The 15,992-nt window shown below is 61.8% G+C and overlaps 3 protein-coding genes across 4 annotated transcripts; 1 reads left to right on the top strand and 2 right to left on the bottom strand.

Annotated features, from left to right (window-relative positions):
* Window positions 1-320: 320 nt before the first annotated feature.
* Window positions 321-3,343, bottom strand: PPP1R14A (protein phosphatase 1 regulatory inhibitor subunit 14A). Of its 2 annotated transcripts, XM_060258498.1 has the most exons (4): window positions 3,087-3,343; window positions 1,097-1,177; window positions 978-1,007; window positions 321-688 (listed from the first exon to the last, which is right to left on the bottom strand). In XM_060258498.1, exons 1-4 carry the CDS (start codon window positions 3,303-3,305, stop codon window positions 566-568), a joined length of 453 nt encoding a protein of 150 aa, XP_060114481.1. In that variant the 5' UTR covers window positions 3,306-3,343; the 3' UTR covers window positions 321-565. The 2 variants fall into 2 exon arrangements, with proteins under 2 accessions (XP_060114481.1, XP_060114482.1); XM_060258499.1 differs by lacking the exon at window positions 978-1,007.
* A 593-nt stretch (window positions 3,344-3,936) lies between these two features.
* On the top strand, window positions 3,937-8,881 carry SPINT2 (serine peptidase inhibitor, Kunitz type 2). The gene is made up of 7 exons (XM_060258500.1): window positions 3,937-4,089; window positions 4,482-4,646; window positions 6,442-6,510; window positions 6,713-6,769; window positions 6,864-7,034; window positions 7,280-7,357; window positions 7,562-8,881. Exons 1-7 carry the CDS (start codon window positions 3,966-3,968, stop codon window positions 7,717-7,719), a joined length of 822 nt encoding a protein of 273 aa, XP_060114483.1. The 5' UTR covers window positions 3,937-3,965; the 3' UTR covers window positions 7,720-8,881.
* Window positions 8,882-10,744: 1,863 nt separating this feature from the next.
* On the bottom strand, window positions 10,745-13,301 carry YIF1B (Yip1 interacting factor homolog B, membrane trafficking protein). Its single transcript, XM_060257812.1, has 7 exons — window positions 13,110-13,301; window positions 12,919-13,023; window positions 12,227-12,305; window positions 12,062-12,119; window positions 11,700-11,855; window positions 11,440-11,533; window positions 10,745-11,287 (listed from the first exon to the last, which is right to left on the bottom strand). Exons 1-7 carry the CDS (start codon window positions 13,299-13,301, stop codon window positions 11,132-11,134), a joined length of 840 nt encoding a protein of 279 aa, XP_060113795.1. The 3' UTR covers window positions 10,745-11,131.
* Window positions 13,302-15,992: the final 2,691 nt, after the last annotated feature.

The following is a 15,992-nucleotide window of genomic DNA, read 5'->3' as shown; positions in this document are numbered from 1 at the left end:
AACACCCAGAATACAGAGCATCACTGCCCCAGCCAGCAGAAGGCCACAGCTGGGGTGGGGGTGAAGAATCTTCCTGGAGGGCAAGGGTCAGCAAGCCCTCCTCTTGGACTGGCCGGAGGGGGGAGCCGGGAGCACAGGACCTTGTGGAGAAGCAGAGCTGGGCTGCAGGGGGGGCCCTCGTTTACCCAGAGGCAACAGCAGCCTCCAGGCAGCCCAAAGAAACACCCGGGGAGCCTACAATGAGATGGGGGGGGGGGGCAAGTCAACCTCCACGTGCCGCCATCCCCCCCCCCCCCACACACACACAGCTGAGCCCGCAGGAGCAAAGACTGAGCAATTTTATTACAGGGTAAAAGCAGCACAAAGACCACATCTTACTATACAGAGTTTTATACAAAAGGAGTAGCAGGCTTGGGAGGGCTGCGGGACATCAGACTCCGGGGGCAGGGATGCGTTTGGGGCAGGGGCCAGCCGGGGGCTGCCTCCTTGCACCTTGAGCTGGCTCCCCCCCTCCCTCCCCACGTTCTGCAGCAGCTTCTCTTCCCAGAGCTCCTGCACCCCTTGCCTACTCCCCGCTCTCCGGGCCCCGCCCGCGGGAGGTTTCCAGGCTGTCTGGGCTGGTTGTCCGCCGGAGGACGTGCTCTGTCCGGAGGCCACGCAACTTCTCAAGCAGCTCCTGGATGAAGCCCTGGGGTGGGGGAGAAAAAGCATGTCTAGCCCGCTCTGCCCCCCTCCCCAAGGACGGCCAACGGGGCAGCCACTGAGGGGAGGCCAGTGGGACTCCCCATGTCCCCAAGGCGTGTTGGCCTTCACCAGCTGCCAGCCAGAGCCAGACTCACTCTGGAAGAGCCAACTGGGAGAGGAAGGCCCCCCCTCCAGGCAGCTCCTGCCCTACTCCTGGACCTGTGGGGGGCAAGGAGAGGGCAGAGCAGAAAGGGGGGAGCAGCCATCCTCCCCCTCCCTGCACAGACACCCACCTCTGCATCGCCGCACGACTCCAAGAGGCCCTAGGAGGAGACAAGAATGAGAGATCGTCCCAACAGCAAATCTCCCCACCCAGGTTGCCTGAGGAGAGGCAAAGGCCTGCCCGCCTCACCTGCAGCCTGGCGGCCCTCTCCGCATCCGTGCCCATCTCCAGAAGATCGTCAATGTTCACCTCCTCAGGCATCTCGGCTTCCTGCAACAAGAGCAGTCAAAGTTCGTCAGGCTGGCCGGCCCCTTCCTTCAAGAGCAGGGGGGCGCCAGGAGACAGGAGGTTTGGAGGCAGACCCTGCCCTTCACGCAGAGTGGCCCCCAGTCTCCTTCCCCCGGGGGGCAGGTGGGGCTGAGGGAGCTCTGAGAGAGCTGTGGTCACCCAGCTGGCTGCAGGTGGAGGAGGAGAGGGGACTCAAACCCGCTTCTCCCAGGTTAAAGTGGGCGCTCTTAACCATGACTCCACGCTGGCTCTCTGGAGGGAAGGCATGCCCCCCCGCCCCCCCCCCATCTCTGTGCTCAGGGGAAGGTGTGTGCAGGAGAGAGGCCACGGCCGGCCCCAGACGCTCTGGCCCCCCAGGCAAGGCTACCTTCGGACCCCCCCTCACACTGAGTCACATGGGGAGCTCCCAGTTTGGTGCCCCGGGCAATTACCTAGCAGCGGGAAAGCCTGGTGCCCTCTCCCCTTCTGGGTCCCTACCAGCCGCTGCTACTAACTCCCCCCCCCCCCGGCTCCCCCAGCCAGAGGGGGCAGGGCCCGGGAGCAGCTGTGTCTCCTCTTGAGCACCCTGGAAGCCGCCTCGGAGAGGCCACCAAAGGCAGCCTGGCTGTGGCAAAACGCTGCTGGGGACCTTCTGCAGGCGCTCATCCAAGGGGGAGGAAGATCCGTCTCCTGACTGCTTCCCAAGGGGGTGGGGGATGCAGGGCTGCCCCCTTCTGCACTGGTGGGAGGTGTCTGCCAGCATTCCCAGTCCTGAGGCTGCTGCTTCTCGAAGAGGGGAGGGGGGAATTGGGGCCATAATGTAGCCCAAGCCAAGCTCTGCAAGCACATCTGTGGGCTTCCTCTCAGGCCCAGTCGGCTCCCCCGGGACCGGATGCGAGAGAGGCTGCAGAGAGCGGCCCTTTCCTTTCATGGCAGGGTTGAGGCGCCCTGGCTTCAGGAATCTGTTCTGGGGGGAGAGGGAGGGGGAAGCGGGCCAGAGAGGAGGCACAGCTGCAAAGGGGGCCGCCTGCACCCACTCCCTCTCTTGACGCTGCCCCCCTCTAGAAAGCACCCTCCGCCCAAGGCTGGCTCTTGGCAGAGAGAGGAGGCTCCCAGCCGCCCTCCACACCTCTTTGGGGTGAGCTGGCAGCCCCCCCTCCCCGCACTTAGGGGGCAAAAGCAGGCCGAGCCCTGAGGATCTGGCCTCCAGCTGCCCCCCCCCCCCGCAGGGGCAGGGGCCCAGGGCTTTTGCTGTGGCATGGGCGCCTTGGGAGCTCCTGAATCCTGCCCCGCCAAAGAGGAAAGTAGTGAGAAGGACAACGGGGGGAGGGGGAGGGGAAGATCTGTCCAGAAGAAACGGGGGGGGGGGATGGGGGAAGGGATTCCTGGCCTCCTTGCAAGGCCCCCCCCCAAACCCATTAGCTGGCTGCCAGGGCCAGCTGCTGGAACGGGAAGGAGCCCCCCCCCCTGTACACAGACCGGTGTTCGCTGGAAGGGGGCGGGGGTCTGGGGCATCCGCTCCTGGCTGCCAGGGGAAAGAATTGACAGGGGGGGGGGAGGGAGCCGACGAGACTTCCAGGCAGCACCATTCGTGCCCCCCGCCCCCCTCAGCCAGATGCTCCCCTCTCCTCCAGCGAGGCAGATGGCGTCACCTGACCGGGAGGGGGGGGGAGACCCTACAAGAGAGAAGAGTTGGGCCCGAAGAGGGGAGGGGGTGACACTCCAGCAGCCCCTAACGCCTCCCCCAAGAGGGCTCAGGGGCCGCAGCGCCTCTGGAGCGCCTTCTCTATCCTCCCCGCCCACCCCCGGCCTCCTGCAACTCGCGGTTCCTGCCCGCAGAGAGGAGACGCCGTCGGGGGCGTCCAGAGAAGGGGGGCGAGGAGAAAGGAACCCCCCACCCCAGCCTTCTCACCCTGCCCCGGTAGAGATCTTCCAGGCGGCCGTCGATCCACTTCTCCGTGTCCAGGCGGCGCTGCAGCTCCCGCCGGTCATATTTGACGGTGACCCGCGCCTGGCGCCGCTGGATGCCCGGGCTGGGGGTCCGCTCCGCCCGGCTCAGCGCCGGAGACAGCCCGCCCGAGCGCGCCGGCGATGCTCGGCCCAGCCGCCGCCCCACGCGGTTCGCTGCCATGCCTGCACAGCCCCGACGGGGCGCCCGGCGGCCACTTATAGCGGGGGCGGGACGGGGCCGGGCTGGGGGCGGCGCCGCGGGCGGGGGGCTCCTTCCGGCGGGGCAGGCTGCTCCCGAGCGCCGCCTCCTGGCCGGACCCTCAGCTCGGCTCGACGGCGGGCTGGTTCCGCGGGACTGAAGGCCCGGCCATCCCCTCCAGGCGCTGGGCCGGGGAGCCCCTTTGGGGCCACACGAACCTCCTGCTTGCCCTTGGGAAGACGCGGCGAGGGGGGCAGGGGCCAGGAGCGCGTCCTGTTTCCACCGGCCAGGCGACCCCTCCTGGGGGGGGGGGGCGACGGCGCGGAGTCCGGCGGCCACGTGGCCTGCTGGGCAGGAGCCCCCTCTTCGGACCTCCCCTCCCCTCCCCCCCCGACCTGGGCGGCTCTTCCCCGGGGGGGCGGGGGCTGGCGCGGGAGGATCCCTCCGGGCGTCCTGCGCCCCTCGGCGGCAAGAGAGCGCAGCTCAGGCCGGCCCGTCCAGTCTCACGCGGCCCCGCCCCTCCCCTCCCCTCCTTTGTGACGCGTGGGGGCGGGGCTCACCTGCGGGCGGCGGCGGCGGCGGGGGGCGGCGAGAGCGGGCGCCGCGCAGTTGCCTCGGGAGGCGTCGGAGAAGGAGGCAGCCATGGGCTGGCTCGACGGGGCGCTGCGAGCGGGACGAGGCCGAGGCGGGCGGCCACTGGCGCCGCTGGAGCTGCTGCTGCTGCTGGGGGTGGCGACGGCGACGGGCGCGGCCAGAGAGCCGCCAGGTGAGGGTGAGGGGGGCACGGGGGGCTCTGGGGTTCCTCCTCGGGCAGGGCGGCGCAGCGGGGGGGGGGGGGAGGCGGCCGCCTGGAACTGCGTCACACACACACCTCCCCCCCCCCCTGCCGGAGAGGCGCTGGAGGGAGGCGGCGGCCCCGAAGGCGAGGGCTGCGCAGCGGCCGCCAGACCTGCTCGGGCACTTTGGGCTGCCAAGCGGAAGTCTCTCTCCGCAGCAGCCACCTGGGCCGGGCTTGGCAGCAGGCGGCAGGGGAGGGCGTGCCCTTCTCGCCTGCCTGCCCCTCCCCCCCCCCCCAGCAGCGGGGCCCGTGGGGCTGAGCTCCGACGGCTGGGGGCTGGCCTCCCTCCCTGAGGCGCGGCTGTGCCTGTGTGCTTGCAGACGAGTGCTTGTTGCCCCGCGTGGTGGGCCGCTGCCGGGCTGCTTTCCCCAAGTGGTGGTACAACGCCTCCGCCCAGCTGTGCCAGGAGTTCATCTTCGGGGGCTGCGGAGGCAACTCCAACAGCTTCTGGTCGGAGAAAGAGTGCTTCCGGACCTGTGTCCCAGGTGAGGGCCGATCCCCCCCCCCTCCTCCGCGAAGGTGCTGAGCCCCCCACAGCACGCCGGCCTGGCCTCAGCACCCTTCAGACCCACACTGCACAGGCCGGAATGGGGGCGCCTCTCCTCCGGGCAAGAGGTTGCCTCGGGCTCTTTTCATGTGACCTCGGCTTCTCGCTGGATTTCTTCCAAATCCAAGATGTCTGGCATATTTTCAGCAAACTTTTAGGCCCTCACCAAGATCAATGTTGTGTCCTGTTAATTTAAAACCTACAACCATTGATACTCTCAAACAGAAATTCACATTTAATTGGACTGAAAATTCCTGGCATTATTTAGGAATCCAACTCCCAGTGGACTTCACCAAATTTTATGAATAGAATTTTTTGAGAATCTACAAAGAGATACAATCTCTTTTGACAAATGGAAACTTGGTCAGACAGTTTAATTATGATTGAATCTTTTATTCTACCCAAATATTTGTTTTTATTTCAGACCCCCCATATTCAAATCCCAAATAAAGATCTAAAACTCTGGCAAATGGCACATGAAAAGAATTGTGGCCAGTTAGCTGGCTTTCTACATTGTTGGTGGTTGCGCTCATTTATTAGCCAGTTTTGGAAACAATCCTATTTATTATCTAATTAATCTTCTGTTTAACCCAGAAGTTTTACTTTTAGATAACTGACCAGAGTCTGTTTTCAAATTTAAAAGAGTGAACTGATTTTGACCCAGCTGTCAATAGCCAGAGTGCCCCGCCCCCCACATCTGGCATCTTGGGAAAGCCAATTGTGGGAAAACTTTATTTGAAGCAGAGTTTTGTCACATTTTTGAAAGTTAACTCCTGAAAAACATGAACGGAAATGTGCCGCTGTATAAGACATTATACCTGTAAACTCCTTATATACAATTTACTTTTGATCTGGCTAGGTTTATATAACATTGTAACATTTTATTTATATCCCGCCCTCCCCACCGAAGCAGGCTCAGGGTGGCTAACAACATATCAATCCATACAATAGGTTATACATAAATTTAAAATCAACAATCAGCTTAAAACATTCCAATTTAAAATTAACATTTCTGGTGCTATTCTGTTAAATGTTTCTGGGTTTTAATGCAATGCTAACTGTTAAGCATATATTACTCTCTTTATCTGACATTTTGTGTTTTCTGTATGATTATTTTGATAGGTTGTGTATGTTAATTTTATAATACAACAGGCGGCCTAACTGCAGCTTGGGAGCCACATGTGGCTTTTCCACACATCTGCCGTGGCTCTCAAAGCCCCCACTACCCCGTCAGCTGGCCTAGAGAAGGCATTGCTCTCTGTAACTCACTTCTGCAAGCCAAGCCAGCTGGCTGCTTGGAGATTGCATTTAATGTTAAAGTTGTTTTCTTTCTCTCTCCCTCACCCATCTTCCTTCCTTCCTTCCTTCCTTCCTTCCTTCCTTCCTTCCTTCCTTCCTTCCTTCCTTCCTTCCTTCCTTCCGTCCGTCCGTCCTGCAGCTCTCAAACATCTGACGTTTATTCTATGTGGCTCTTACATTTAGCAAGGTTGGCCACTCCTGTATATCTAGTATTAGCAGGTATTTTTAAAAGAGACGTCTGGCACATCTTCGTCACTCGCTGGGGTCCAGCTCAACAGACTCGATGGCCCTGAATTCCCCTTCTGGCGCTTGGAAACCCAACACCAGTTTGGGAGTGGGCCCTGGGCACAGGAACGATCCCGGTCCGTCTGTCTGACTCGGGCTGCGGCTCCTCTGCCCGGCTCAGCCTGACTTGGGCTCCTCTTGGCTTTCAGGTGGAGAAGAGGCCGTGACGGGCACTCGGCTAACCAACCCAGGAGGGGCAGAGAGGCCTGCCACGGAGGGTAAGGGCAGAGGGAGGCACGGTCCTTGCCTGCCTGGGCTCAGGCTCCTGGCCCCCCGCTTTGCCTGCCGTCTTTGGGGGGGGGCAACGGCAGCTGTTCCCCAGTGGGGGGCAGGGAGGCTTTGCAGGGACTCGAGGGGGGGTCGCTTCAGGGGCAGGGGAGCAGCCTGTGCTCTGACCTGCTCTGTGCTCTCTTCTGCCAGCCGTGCCCACCTCCGGCCCCCGTCGCCCCCCTGCGGAGGACACGATCCGCTTCCAAGGTGAGGCTTTGTTCTCTGGGGGTGGCCTGCACTCCCGTGGTGGGGGGCAAAGAGGGGGCCACTGCAACAGCCTGCTGCTTCTGTCTCCCGGCAGAATTCTGTGCCGCTCCGCGGGTGACGGGCCACTGCCGGGCCTCCTTCCCCCGCTGGTTCTTTGACACGGAGACCCAGAGCTGCAAGATGTTCATCTACGGGGGCTGCGGGGGCAACAGCAACAACTACCTCCTGGAGGAGGACTGCCTGGCCCAGTGTGCAGCAGGAGGCCGTAAGGAAGGCCAGGCGGGCCGCGGGGGGGAGGGTGGCATCTCTGCCAGCCGGGCTGAGGGGGCTCCTGGGTTTGCTTCATGGCGGCACAGGGAGGGAAGAAGCCATCTTGGCGTGTCCCTCCGCCCACCCCCAGTCCCGGGCTCTTGCTTCCCTCCTTGCAAAGAGCAGAGCCCTGCAGCTTCTGGGCTCTGGAGAGGAGGGCCTGCCCCTCACCAGGCTGCCTTCATCTCCCCACACTTGTAGAGCTGCCCAGGGAGCCAGAGGAGGACCTCAACACACACGGCCCCCTTTTCCCCGACGCAACGCTGCATTCCACCAGAGGTCAGTCGGGAACCCAAGCCTCATTCAGGAGAGAATGGACCCCTTTGGCCAAGGAGGCGGGGCCAGCCTCAGTCTGCATTGCTGCTGAGCGGGGGGGGGGTGTGTGGAAAGAGGTGGCCCTCCTGGCTTCTCTGAGAGGGAGACGTGGGCGGTGGGCATTCTCTTCCTCCCCCGCCTGACGCCTCCCCTTCTCCCCCTCTGCAGCTGTGATTCTGGCTGTGCTCCTGGCTCTCCTGCTGGCCGCTCTGGTGCTGGTGGGGGTGAAGATCTGCCGCCACGGCCGGGAGCCCTCGCTCAGCACCGTCTGGAGCACCACTGTGGAGGACAAGGAGCTCCTGATGAGCAGCGGCTACACCCTCTGAAGGGGTGGGGGCGGGGGGGCGCACTCTGGGGGCTGTCTCTAGCACATGCTCTGTGGGAACATGGATCATCAACCTCTCCTCTGCGTCTGGTCTTTGGCTTCCGGCTCTTCTGCACAGCTCCCTCCTCCTGCCCCGGGGCTCTCCCCCTCCCCCCACTGGGGAGGGGGGCTGCCTTCTGGCTATGACCAGGATGTGAGGGAGGCTGCAGGGGGAGAGAAGTGCCCCCCACCTGTCCTGTTGGCACCATCTGCAAGGAGGCCCACCTGGGAGGTGTCAGCAAGCCCCTCCTCTTCTGAGGCCGAGGTGCAAGCAGGGAAAGGCTCAACGGGGTGGGGGTCACATCTCCAGCCTCCTCTGCCTCCCCCCAGGAGGGAAGTCTCGGCCAGGTCCAGCTGCTTCGGGGGGGGGGGGGGGCTGCCTGTGGAAGGTGGGAGTGAGCTCTGCTGATGCTGCTGTTTCCCCCCTGCTAGCCCTTCCTCTCAGCCTCTGTGGGGCCAGGGGGTCTGCTCTCAGGCGGGGGCTGTAGGGCCTCTCTGTGGCTCACCCCCTTCCCTACAAGAGAGGGCCAGCAGGCTTGGTGATGGGACCTCCGGAGAGGCGCCGACGAGCACCAGGCTGCACTGACTTCTGGTTGAGCGCCACTGAATGCCATGCTTCTGACGGACACCGGCTTCCTTCTGGAGCAAAACCAGCCGCTGAGGTGTTTCCTAGGAGGAGGTGGGGGCCAGGGGCTCTCAGGACCAGATGCCTGGGGCAGGAGAGGGTGGGCTCTTCTTGTGCCTGCCGCTGAGCGCAAACGGGGGGGGGGGCTCCTGAGGACAGAGCCTGGCCCTCTCCTCTCTGGGGGGAGGCCTTTGAGTAGAAGATGGTTCTCCGTTGCCCTCCTTGCGTTCCCTTCCAGCACAGCCCCCTGCCCAAGCCCTGCCGGGTGCAGCCTTTGAGCCACTGCCTGCCCCTTTGCCTCCAAGGGGCAGCCATGGGGCAGGGAGGCGCCCCGAGTGAGGAGTGGAAGAGGAAGAGCTGCCTCTGCTGGAGCCGCTTCCGTGTGCTGCATGTGGAGGATTTTTATACTTTTTTAAGAAATTGAAACTTGATTGTGTGAAATATTTGTGGGATGATCCTTTTAATACCAGAAGGTCTTTGAATAAACCAACAAAAGGAAGTGTGTTCTTGTAGGAGTGAACAGTCTTGTCTGAGGGGGGGGGGGCTTCAGGGCTGGAGGAGGCAGCTGCTTTCTGCCAGATGTGTCCCAGTGAGATGGGGGCTGAGTGGGAAGCGCCCCCCCAAAGGTGAGCTGGGAGGCGTGGCCTTTGGCAGGGCGGGCTGAGTGGCCCTGCTCAGGAGCCATGCGGTGGAGGCTTGGGAGCGAAACTTCTGCTCTGGGACCCTCCTTCCTGCGTGAAGACAAGAATGTGTGAGCTGGGGGACACTGCTCAGGGTGGCTGCCCTAGATGTTGAAGAGCTGAGGGTTGCCTCGCTGGGGCTGTCCAAGGGGTGAGCTCCACCCAGTGCTGAATGAGCAGGGGGGGGCAAACTTCCCGCCAGGTGTGAGCTCCCCCCTTTCCTGCCCTGCTGTGCTACAGCATCTGGGACTCTGCCTGCGTTCTGGCAGGGGGGCAGTGGAGAAGAGGCAGGTGATCCTGGCAGCTGATATCCACTGCTGCCTTCTCTAACCCCGCTTCCCAGTGCCTGGACAAATGCTGAGGGTCAGAGATGCTCCAAGCTCATCCTGCACTGAGCAGGGGTTGGACTAGATGGCCTCCATGGCCCCTCCTGCCTCGGAGAGCCTGTGCAGCTGTGGCCAAGGGAGGGGTGGGGAGTGGAGGGAGCAGCCAAGGGGGCTTCTCACCCTCCTCCCTTCTGGCACCTGCCCAAACAGACCGGTTCCCCAGAAGCTGGAGCTTGGTCTGAATTCTCTGGCTGGGAATTGTTTGATGGCAGAAGATGTGGGGGGCAGACTGAGGACAGGCTACTGAACCCTTCGGCAGGTGAGCCTGGGTTTGCAAAGAGCCGGAGGACCCGGAAGCGAGCGAGGCACAGCTGCGCCCTCCAGCCCATCGGCCGCGCCTGCACCGAGACCTCGGAGCTTCTGCTGCGCCCGAGATGCCGCCCCCCGCCCCCCCTCTGCCCTTCGCCTGCAGAGATCAAGCCAGAGCCCCCCAAGGCGGAGGAGGGCCCCCAGGCCAGCCCTCCCCACAGACAGCCGCAGGAAGGGGAGCGGAGGGGCGAGATGGTGGTGCGTGTGCAGGGGTGGGAGGAGGGGGAAGTAGGGGCTCGCTCCCCCCCCAGCCTCCTCCACTTCCAGCACCTCCTCCAGCCACAGCAGCAGCAGTCGAGCCTAGGAAGGCCTGGGGGGGGGGGGAGGGAGGCAGGCCGGCCAGGCAAGCCCCTGGTAGCACCTCTGCCTGGAGGGGGTTTGCCTCCCAAGGGCGAGGAGGGCTCTGTGTCCAGCCCAAGCCAGGACAGGCAGCTGGAGAAAGCACCTCTGCCTGGTTAAGCTGCCCAGCAGGGCGGCTGGGGAGAAGCGCTGCAGCCTCTTCCCCTTCCCAGCAGTAGCCAGGCCCCACTCTTCTGCTCTCCCTCCCTCCCCCTCAGCCCCCAAGGCAGCAGAGGAGAAAAAGCAGAGCCCCTGCCTGGCCCCCCTCCCCCCACCACACCAGAGCAGAGCAGGGCTCCAGGAAAGGCACAGCTCACGACCTCACTCCAGCCAGCTGATTCCCTGTAAATAAAGGCTGGGCCTCCCCTGCCCTAGAGAATACTCCTGCCTTTGTGCAACTTTATGTAGGAAGGAGCTGAGAAACCTCGCCTTGGAGCCCAGCAAGCGGGTGCACTCCGCCCAGAACTAGGCACCCGAGAAGGCATCTGTCCACCTCCCCCTCCCCTTCTCCCACCCACTGAAGCCCCTCAGAGCAGAGACAGGTGCTACTGTGAGGGTGAGTGTTGGAGCCTCCTTTCCATGAGGAACCAAAAAAGCTGCCCCTGCCAGCTGATCTCTGCCCTCCCCCCTTCAAGAAACAGAGAGGTGTGCCAGCCCCCCTGGGGCAGGGGGTTGCTCTTTATTTGCTCCATGTTGGGACACAAGCCACCCACCTGGCAGCATTGAAACAGAAAAGCGAGCCCCTGAAGGGGTGGGGCAGGATCTCTGCCACAGTAATACTGACACACAAACTAGCAAGAATGTAAACAGATGCCAGGAGACATGTTCCAGCCAGGCTCACAGGCCACTGAGGGGTCCACGCAGAGTGACGGGGGAGAGCCGGACAGTCACAGTGCAGGGCATCCACTCACCATGCCCCCCAGCAGGCTGCTGCCCCCCCCCCATGTGCTTTGGGCCGAGTTGGAGAGGGGCTGCCCTGTCGATGTCCAGAGACACCTGCCTCCTAGCTGGAGCTGCCCAGCCTCAGCTGGACCATCAGCGAACAAGGTGGAAAGTGAGCCAGTACATGAAAATCGGCTGCAGGCCGGCCACAGCCATGGTCAGGTACATGCGCAGCTGGTTCTTGGCCCCCCGCACCAACACCCCTTCTGCCACTGCCTCCGACAGGATCTTCAGGCGCAGAGTCCGAATCTGTGGCAGGAAGGAACGGGGGCTGAGAACAGGCCCTGGGCAAGGATGGCGGTGAAAGGTGGGTGGGCACGGGCAGGGAACACCAAGGAGGAGCGGCGGGTCCCTGCCCCGGTCGTGCCTTCCAGGTCTCCCACCCCCACACCAGTTCTTACCGTGAAGACAAAGATGGAGAGGCAGCACCAGCTCAGCAGCAAGAAGTAGCCCATTTTCCCAAAAAGCAGGCCAGCCACAAGGCCCACAATCATCCTGGCATGGGGGAAGCGGGGGGGGGGATGATCAGGGAGCACCTCTGGCCTGTCCCATGCCCCCCCCACCCCGCATCAGCTCCAAAGGGCAGTGAGGCAGCCGTGACTGACCCACCCTCCCTCCCTCCAGAACAGGCTATGCCACGGCTGCTCTGCCCCCCACTCACCCCACATATTTGTACCCTGAGAAGGCGACCAAATCGATGGTGGTTAAATCCGTGTTGACCGTCACGAGGTAGAGGCTCAGGAGAATGGCCAGGACTTCCACAATGAGCCAGGCCAGGGCCGAGCTGGCTTGCAAGCCCAGCAGGTCGGGGGAGAATCTGCAGGGGGTGGGAGATGGGGAGGGGAGGGGGGGAAGGGAGGCTCCCTCATCTTGGGGCAATGAGCAGGGAGGCCCAGGAAGCCCCAGTTTCCGGGAGTGACAGTGGGGCAGGGGGTCTAGCCCAGAAATGCCACTGGGCAGGCCTGGCCGGGCCCTTCCCCTCTCCCAGGGATCCCAGCAGAGAGGCTGACGGGAGGGCCTCACCTGTCCTGCGTCCCCAGGGCCAGCCCTGCCACCAGGATGTAGGTGAGGAAGGCCATCACTGCGGAGGAGGAACACGGGGCATTAGCATCGCTGAGCAAGCCTCTCTGGGCAGACGGGGTGGACCAGCAGCAGAAGCAGGCCCTGGCGGTGGGGGGGGGGGGGTACCTGGAATGTAGAGGTCCGGGGCATTGACGTCAAAGCGGGGAGCCACGGGGGTGTCCTGCTGGTAGTGGACCTGCCAGTCCTGCTGATAGAGATGGGAGCACAGAGCTGAAGGAGCAGCCCAGGGACCCCTCCTATCGCGGGCTGGGGGGGGGGAGGCCATGTTGGGTCAGGAGGTCCCCCCCCCGCCCCCGCAGAGCCCACCTGGTGCAGGAAGGGGAAGAGCAGCAGGCCCAGCTTCCTGCCCACGTAGAGGGTGGACCTGCCAGTCCTGCCGGTACAGAGCTGAAGGAGCAGCCCAGGGACCCCAGGGGGGTCCACCAGCGGGGCCAGGCCACGCATCCTCCGTCCCCACCTGGTGCAGGAAGGGGAAGAGCAGCAGGCCCAGCTTCCTGCCCACGTAGAGGGTGGACCTGCCAGTCCTGGCGGTACAGAGCTGAAGGAGCAGCCCAGGGACCCCAGGGGGGGCACCAGGAGGTCCACACGAGCAGCCCCTGAGGCCAGCGGCGCATCCTCCGTCCCCACCTGGTGCAGGAAGGGGAAGAGCAGCAGGCCCAGCTTCCTGCCCACGTAGAGGGTGGACCTGCCAGTCCTGCCGGTACAGAGCTGAAGGAGCAGCCCAGGGACCCCAGGGGGGGCACCAGGAGGTCCACACGAGCAGCCCCTGAGGCCAGCGGCGCATCCTCCGTCCCCACCTGGTGCAGGAAGGGGAAGAGCAGCAGGCCCAGCTTCCTGCCCACGTAGAGGGTGTCCACGGCGAAGTAGCACTTCAGCTTGCTCAGGGGCACGAAGCGGTCGATCTGGGGGGGGAGAGGGGGGGTCAGCGGGGGCGTGGCCAAGGGCCGCCCCGCCCCCCCTCCCCTCCCCCCCGGCGGGCCTGACTCACGCTCCCGCGGACGAGCTGCTTGCCGTGGGCGGCCAGGGAGGGGCCGTAGGCGGCGGCGAAGGCGGCGGGGAGCTGCGGCGGGGGAGGGGTCGGAACGGCCTCCCTGGCAGGGCTGGCGGAGGGGGACGCCCCGCCCACCCCGGAGGCCCCGCCCCACTCGCGCGCCCGGCCCGGCCCGGCCCCGCCGCTCATGGCTGCTGCTCCGGGAGAGAGAAGGGGGGAGGACGCTCGGCCAATGGGAAGGCACGTCCGGGGAGGGCGGCCGGGGGCGCGGTTGCTAGGCGACGGGGCGGGGCCTCCCCGCATTGGCTGGCGCTCTCCGCCCGGCCTGCCTGCCTGCCGTCAGAGGGGAGGGCGGCTGCGGAGCCCCGCCCACAGGAAGTTGCCTGCAGCCGGAAACCCTCCTGGCGGGGCCGGAAGCGCCTCCTGCAGGCGGGGCCACGTGCACCGCCAGCAGCGCCTCTGGCCCGGAGGACTTCGCTTCATTCCCTGCTGAAGCTGAGCGCCCTTCCCCTCGGAAGGGAAGGCGGAGGACGAGCAGGAACTGAGCAGCTCCGCCCACTTCGTCACCTGTGACAATTCCGCTTCCTCGCAATGGGCCTGCCATAGCCCTGCTTTTTCTTACTCTGAACGTAAGAAAAGAACCCTTTTTTGCTGCTTTTAGCATCTTTGGGCAGCTTAAACTCACACTGAGCTTTAGCTTTCCTAGCTTTTTCTCTGCAAGCACTGGGGATTTGTTTATATTCATCCTTGGTTATAAAACGCCCCTTCCAATTCCTAAAAGAGTCTTTTTTATTTCTCAAGTCTTTAGAGAGCTGTTTATGGAGCCAACTCGGCTTCTTCCATTTTTTCTTCTCATAGGATTGCGCTTTCAGTATTTGGCTTTTAAGAAGCTCCCATCCCTCTTGAACCCCCTTCCTCCTAAGTATTTCTGACCAGGGGGTTTTACCCAGCATAGTTCTAAGTTTGTCGAAGCTTGTCTTTCTGAAGTCCTGCCTATATCTGACTACATGCAGCTTTTCTCTTCTCCAAGTCTGTAAATTCCAAAACTACATGGTCACTACTAATGCTCCCTCTAAGCCATGTAGTCTTGTGAACAAAAATTCTACTTTGTGAGCTCCCAGCATTAAAGTTGTGAGCTATTGCATAAATTAGTTTGCTTTGGGGCTGTTTTTCCTGAGCTAAGACAAAAATGTTTGAGCCAGAGGGCAAAAGTCTGTGAGCTGGCTCCCATGAACTCAGCTTAGAGGGAACACTGGTAACAACTGCCCAGGGCACCCCCTTCTTTTACCTCATCAACCAGTATGTCATCGTTGGTGAGAATCAAGTCCAAGACAGCAGGTCCTCTTGTTCCCCTCTCCACTTTCTGGCAAATGAAGTCAGCAAGATAAGTCAGGAATTTATCTGACCTTTTGTTTTTAGCACAGTTGGACTTCCAACAGATATCCGGGTAATTGAAATCTCTCATGACCACTGTGTCCCTTCTCTCGGAGAACTTTGTAATCTGTTCTAGGAGTGCCTCGTCCAACTCTGCCTGGCTTGGTGGTTGATAGCAGACCCCCATCGTAATATCACTGTTATTTCCTACTCCTTTTATTTTTACCCAGAGACTCTCAACTGAACTTCCACACTAACTTCAGACAGATTAATGCTGCAGCCACAGCAAAAGTTTCTGATGGCAAACAATACAGAATCAGGGTCTGAAATCCATTGTGTTCCAAAACGGAGGTTGCAACTGTGTCCTTTCAGGGCCAAGCTTAACTGGATTAACAATAGGGATAAGTTCTGATCTGGCAGTGACTGACCAGGAAAGAGAGCTTCAGGTCTCGTGGTGGTGAGCGCAAAGAAAAGGTAATGGGAATGAAGAAAAGCCAATCCTGACAAGAGAGGGGTCCTCTGGGTTAGTCAAAAGGCAGAGCTGGGACCTGAGCACTCTCCGGCCTTGGATGCGGCTACACTCCCCTTGGAAAGCCAGCTGGGAAGTGCTGCTCGACACAGTGGTCACCATAGGAAACCAGGCAGCTGCAGTGGCTCGGAGCACCTTTGCCCAGCTCTGGCTGCGTCTGTTCCTGGGCCAGTCAGCTCTAGCCACAGTGATCCATGCCCCTTAGTTAACCTGGACTGGACTACTGCAGTGTGTTGTACTTGGGGCTGCCCTTGAAGACTGTTTGGGGGCTGTAGGTAGTGCAGAATGCGGCAGGGAGATTGCTGGTCTGGGCCAGCTATTGGGAGCATGTGACCCTGACAGTACAGCAAATACACTGGTGATTGATCTGCTCCTGAAACCAAATCACGGTGTTGTTTTTGATCTTCAAAGCCCGATGTGGTTTGGGGCTGGGGCACCTGAACATTCCTGCCCTGGTCAGGCAACTGGCTCCCTTCCTGTCTCGCTCTGACCTGGCCACAGTAACCCACGCAACTGCCACCTCCAGGATAGACTGCTGAGCTAGCTTGATGTGGGCCTACCCGAGACTGACCTGGAAGCTCCAACAGATCCAGAATGCAGCCATGTGAGTCTTGACAGGGACTCTGGGATGGCTCACGTTCAACCTGCACTGCATGAGCTGCAGTGACTTCCGGTAGAGCACCAGAACAGGTTCAAGGTGTTGGTTTTGACTTTTAAGGCTTTAAGCGGTCAGGGACCCACACATCTTTGGGACCACCTCTCTCAGTATGCCCCCAGAAGAGTGTTACATTCACGAAGAAAGAACCACCTGGGCCCAAGAGAGATCCAGCTGCGCTCAGCCAGGGCTTTTTTGGCCCTGCCCCCTACCTGGTGGAACTTTCTGCCAGAGAACATTTGTGCCCTGTGAGATTTGTTACGTTTCTGCAGGGCAGGAAAAGCAGAGCATGTCGTCTGGTACTCTCATGTGCTCCATTCTC

This window comes from Heteronotia binoei, chromosome 17 (genome assembly GCF_032191835.1).
Source record: "Heteronotia binoei isolate CCM8104 ecotype False Entrance Well chromosome 17, APGP_CSIRO_Hbin_v1, whole genome shotgun sequence".
Taxonomy (NCBI): Eukaryota; Metazoa; Chordata; class Lepidosauria; order Squamata; family Gekkonidae; genus Heteronotia; species Heteronotia binoei.
This window is presented reverse-complemented; position numbering and strand designations above follow the sequence as displayed.